At 44.1% G+C, this 5828-nt stretch overlaps 1 protein-coding gene across 4 annotated transcripts in view; it reads left to right on the top strand.

Moving 5' to 3' along the window:
• Window positions 1-4044, top strand: part of uckl1b (uridine-cytidine kinase 1-like 1b) — a 59191-nt gene extending 55147 nt beyond the window's left edge. For all 4 annotated transcript variants that reach the window (XM_063208117.1, XM_063208115.1, XM_063208116.1 and 1 more), the window contains exon 15: window positions 929-4044. In XM_063208117.1, coding sequence (XP_063064187.1) covers window positions 929-1008 — 80 coding nt within the window. In that variant the 3' untranslated portion in view covers window positions 1009-4044. The remainder of the gene's footprint in view (window positions 1-928) is intronic.
• The last annotated feature ends 1784 nt before the right edge of the window (window positions 4045-5828 follow it).

The raw sequence follows: 5828 nt of genomic DNA, 5'->3' as shown, positions 1-5828 counted from the left end.
CTTGACAATCTGTCTGACTGACTGACTGTCTGAGGTGCTTTTTTTCCACTATCAGGCAACTGATGTTGGTGCTGTAGTTTCATAAGATGTGCCGTACTTATCACCTTTTTGCCAGCGTCTCATTTTCACTTTTGTATATTTGATAGGCGGCGTATTGTGCTGACATCTCCTCTCTCTGGGGAGGAAAGTGTAGTAGGCCCAGATCCCTTTGGTGACACTAGAAGCTATAGAGTGGGGATGCTGACTCTTCCTTCCACTTAATCCTGACAAAAGACCTTTGATTCACTATACACCTACACTATGTATATTCAGTTGAAATAGAACTTTCGATGTGTGTTTTGTGTGTGGGAGTGTGTGTGTGTGTTTGTATGTGTGGCTTAAGTATTTGCATTTCCATTTACCTGTGTGCATGTGTGTGTATGGATTATGTATTTGAATTTAATTGTGTGTGTGTGTGTGTGTGTGTGTGTGTGTGTGTGTGTGTGTGTGTTGTGTTGTGTTGTGTTGTGTTGTGTTGTGTTGTGTTGTGTTGTGTTGTGTTTGTGTTTGTGTTTGTGTTTGTGTTTGTGTTTGAACTGTCTGTTTAAAAATGAAGCCAATTGGAGCCAATTTGGATTGGAGCCAATTTTGGTCCCCTAGGTAGGGGAAATTCTTTCTCTGCATTTATCCCATTTTGACTAGTGAATCACATTGAAGTACACACACTAGTCCGTAGCAGTGGGCTGCCTGCTGAGCGGCGCCCGGGGAGCAATGTGGGGGTTAGGTGCCTTGCTCAAGGGCACTTCAGCCGTGGTTCGGTCGGGCATTGAACCGGGAACCCTTGTGTTGCCAACCCAGTGCTCTAACCACTGAGTCACGACTGTTTATGTGTATAGTGTTAGTGTGTGTACTCAGGTTTACACCTTTTTGTCTTCTCCCTTCCCTGAAGGTAACTTTGGGGACCGCTACTTTGGCACCGACGCACCGCCGGACTGGAGTGACGATGACATGGACGAGCCCAGTTACTAAGCGACACCTCATCGCTGTGGTAACGAAAAGGGAGCGGGGTTGGTTACCACGGAGGGAGGGAGGGGGCAACTTTATAGCCCCATCCCTCCCCACCCACCTATCCCACCCCCGTCCGGCAGCTAATACGTACGGACCACCTCCATCTTCTGGGCCCCCCAACAGGGACAGCAGACATGGGGTTGGGCTTGTTGAACAAAGGACAAGGACAATCACTCTGTACTCAATACTATTATTTGTGCGTTTTCACATTTGTGTGCCAGGTTGTAAGGAAAGTAAGGACAGTGTTGTACATATTTTACATTTGACAAAAAAAACGTTTGTTATAATAATCTTTTTTTATGTGTAATTGGTGTCACTGTGACGCTTTATTTTTTTTGCTTTTCGCTGATTGTTGCTGATGCTGCCATTATGTTTTCACAGAGCAGAGGTGCTCTCGCCTTCAACGTGCCGTTTGGAGAAAGAAAAAAAATTGTGAATCTGCGACAAATGAATGTCAGGCTTTCTTGTCTTCTTTTTATATATTTTTTTCTCTGTGTGTGTAGTTGTGGCTTGTGCCACTTTTGTAGCACCATTTCTTTTGTTTTTCTGCATTTCTGAAGAGGTTGACCTTTTCTAAGCCAGTCATGGTATGCGTTTGTTGTGCTGCGCAGTGTGTGTGTGTGTGTGTGTGTGTGTGTGTGTGTCTATGCAGTACATGCGTGTGCGATGTGTGTGAGAAAAGGAGATGCTGCATTTGTGCTCCTCATTGCACAGCTTATTCAGTGTGCATCCTTTGAAGGACCTCTTCATGGAAAAATGCTAGCAAATGTCGTGGGCGTTGTTTTCTTTGAGTTTCTTTTTTTTCTCCCTCTCTATCTCTGTCTACCTGTCCTGGCCCCTCTCTCTCTCTCTCTCTCTCTCACAAACACACACACACACACACACACACACACACACACACACACACACACACACACACACACACACACACACACACACACACACACACACACACACACACTTCTCTGTCCGGTTCTTTTTTTCTCTCTTTCTTTATAACTTACACACACACACACAAACTCGGACAAAAACACACACGCGCACATGCACATGTTCACACACACAGACACACACACACACACACACACACACACACACACACACACACACACACACACACACACACACACACACACACACACACACACACACACACCGACTCACTCATCTCTCCGTCCTGTTCAGACATACTGACCAGACCACAAGCTGCAGAGAGACTCTTGCCTCTCACTCGGACCAGCTGAGCCGAGAGGCCCGAGAGCGATGGGCGAGAAGAAGCTAGCCACTATACTGTTATCTATAGAAGTAGAGGCAAGATCGCTAACTGTCTCGCAGGCGCTAAAGAGGAGAACACACCTCTGGCTCTACCAAGTGTGGACCTTGTTTTAAAGTACACTTCAAGTCGAGTCAAGTCGGTTTTATTGTCAATTTCTTTGCATGAGCTGGTCATACAAAGAATTGAAATGACCAGCGCGTGTAAAGAAATTTCACACTTTCACACTTTCTTACAAGGCGGTCTTTGTTCATTGGCCTCATTCTGTTTTTTTGTCTATGTCTTTTAAGTTCTGTTTTCTTTTTTTTTTCAGGCAAGGCTTTTTTGTGTATTTCAGTCTCATTAAATCCACAGTAAACTGGCTACCTCATGTTTTGGTATGGGGCACTGTAATGCGCATAATCATACTCCTACATACACACACACACACCAAACGCAAACACTACAGCAAGTACGTACACCCACCACACACTGCTTTTAATGAGTGGAACACATCCAAGGGCCATGCCACAGCTTCATACCAAATAGCAGCATGGGCAAAACAAACAGAGCTTTATGTGAAAGCTACATCAAATGATTTAGCGTTTTAATGTTCTTTTCATCTTTATTCCTCACACATAGTTATTTGGGTGTTGGAAATTAAAAGAGCAGTTGTAGCAGGCAAACATACCTGACCACAGTGTGTTCAGTTGTCATGGTCTAGTGAACTGTCGCCTTGGCCATATATGGCATCCGCTTTGTGTGTGTGTGTGTATGCGCTCTAGTACGTGTTTAAAATCTGCGGTGTGATTATATGGCTGTTTTTTATTTATGGTGAAAGACTTTTTTGTTTAAACCATGATATGTGGGATTTTTTTATACTATTGTTCTATTTTGTCACCCCAGAAAGCACTTTCAGCTTTGAGTTCTTTTGAATGCATGGGCGATGTAAATCTGTTGTGAGTTGTTTTAGATCCTCATAGTGATGCCTTAGTTTCATCATCTGTTTTTCACGCCTCGTTGAATGTATTTCTGAAGTATGCTAGTTATTTATTATACGCTTCAGACAGGATTACTGTGTTATAGAAGGGTTTTATGTATTTTTTTGAAAATGCTTGCTTTGGTTTGTTTTTTTCTTTCTTTGTTTGTTTGATTTTGTTTCTTCTTTTGGCTTTACCTGTGACAGCTTGTGATTGTACAATCCACAAAAGCGGTGCACAGACAGGCATCTGTAGTCTTCATCTGCTGCAGAACAGAATCAAAGATTGCTAACGAACAAGAAGTCTCACCAAAAAATTCTGATCAACCCACTCGACCTGCACTCAGTTGCCTGGTGTGGGTGGGTGAACTACGGTAGGAACCAGCTTTATTGTGGAGAAAGATTACCGCCACACTGCCTAGGATGGATGGATGGATGGATGGATGGATGGATGGATGGATGGATGGATGGATGGATGGATGGATGGATGGATGGATGGATGGATGGATGGATGGCTTTTCTCAGCACCATGTAACCACAGTGTGTGTGTGTGTGTGTGTGTGTGTGTGTGTGTGTGTGTGTGTGTGTGTGTGTGTGTGTGTGTGTGTGTGTGTGTGTGTGTGTGTGTGTGTGTGTGTGTGTGTCTTACCTCACCTAATCTCAGTCCGCAATGTGCAGTGATGTGCTTTCCCGCAGTCTTTGCATGAGACATTTTGTATTGTAGGAAAAAAATGACATCTTAAATAAAACTGATTATTTTATTAAATTCTTTGTTCTGGTTGTTTTTTTACCTTTTTAGGAATACGGTGTACTCTTAGGATGTACCTCTCTATGATTGTCGCACTTTTCAACAAATGCATATCTGCTATTGTGTCCTATTTGTGTGTGTGTGTGTGTGTGTGTGTGTGCGCGCGCGCGCGTCCGTGCGTGCCTGCGTGTGTGTGTGCGTGCGTGCGTGCGTGTTTCCATTGGCAGTTTCATTTTGAGTTGCAAGAACGCTTAGTTTCCTGCACCTTATCCCCCCAGTCAACCAGCTTCCAGATAGAGGTATCTTAACCACACAGAGGGTACCACAACACAACACAGAGCGCACGCACGCATACACACACACACACACACACACACACACACACACACACACACACACACACACACACACACACACACACACACACACACACACACACACACACACACGCTCACGTTCAAAGGCTCTGAAGTGGACCAAAGACCATAGAGATGGTAAAAACAAAGCTGGTTTCTTCCACTCATTGGTCACTTTAGTCCTCAATTTGGGAGAACCACTCAGCTGGCGGGTGTGTGCTTGCATACATATCTACAGCAATGACGAATGCATCTGTGTCTGTGTACTGTATAAACCTTCGCACTTGCATGTGTACTATGTACGTATGTGCGTGCATGTATACATGTGTGCATGTGTGTGGAAACAGCGCCATACCTTTGTCACTCTGAACCAGGAGAGAAGAGTGAAAGACCTACACCCCTCCCCTCCCCTCCCCTCCCCAGCACTGAGAGAACGCACAGGAAGGATACTGTGGTTGTCCTCACAAGTATGGAAACTAGCCCCTCTGCCTTTTTAGATTTTTCCATAATTAGCACAGCCCTCAAAAGCAGAGTGAAAAACCTATACATAAGTGATGTGCTTAAAAAGGTGACACTGAATAAAACGATATATTTGATATTCACCTTTAAGGGCTGCAAACCTCAGGCACAGGCAGTTATGTTGGATGTGGCATGTTCAAAGGATTTCTGCTGCATTTATGTTTTTTTGTGACAATTGTTAAACATTTTTTATGAATGTATCTGTGAAGGGTAATGCTTTCATTTTTGCCATACTACATTTTGCAGCAACAAGCTTGAGGTCATGTACGGGAGTGTATCTCAGATTATTGCACGTCGCAAAATATGAATCACATGGAATGCATTCATTTAGAACACAAAATAAGAAATTGAGATTATTAGACATTGCGAACCACATGAAATATGAAGTACCAACAACTTGATGTCTGAGTGACAATCACTCACATCAACGGTACAAAAATTAAAACACACAAGCCTATGCCTATTTTTAGACCTGCCCTGTTTTGTCCACGGACGTACGTATCTATAGCTGCGCGTATCTGTGTGAGAAAGAGCCAAATTGGGCTGTTTTGAGTGGCCCTCAGATTGAGATGTCATGGAAAGTTTAGCATGCGCGATCACTCAGGCTCACAAACAGGAAGAAGAGTAACGCTCATATGTGGCAGAGCCACCAAGCGTCCCCAGAGCCTCAGGAGATGTCTGGCGTGCATAGAGGTGAGTGCATACGCGTGTGTGTCAGTCTGTGTTTGAGTGCCTCTTTGTGTGTCTTGAGTTTGTGCCTCTGTGTGTGTGCTTCGCAAGGCTGTACAGTAGCAGCTTGCTGTTGTTCACAGACCTTATGGAGGAGGAGTGTAGAAGTCAGGGCTGGTTATGTTGGTGTTGAAGATCATTCTTCGAATCAAGGATGGAAGGATTGTTCGGGCTATGTCTAATTCAGAATCACATGTT

This window comes from Engraulis encrasicolus, chromosome 10, assembly GCF_034702125.1.
Source record: "Engraulis encrasicolus isolate BLACKSEA-1 chromosome 10, IST_EnEncr_1.0, whole genome shotgun sequence".
NCBI classification, from domain to species: domain Eukaryota; kingdom Metazoa; phylum Chordata; class Actinopteri; order Clupeiformes; family Engraulidae; genus Engraulis; species Engraulis encrasicolus.
This window is presented reverse-complemented; position numbering and strand designations above follow the sequence as displayed.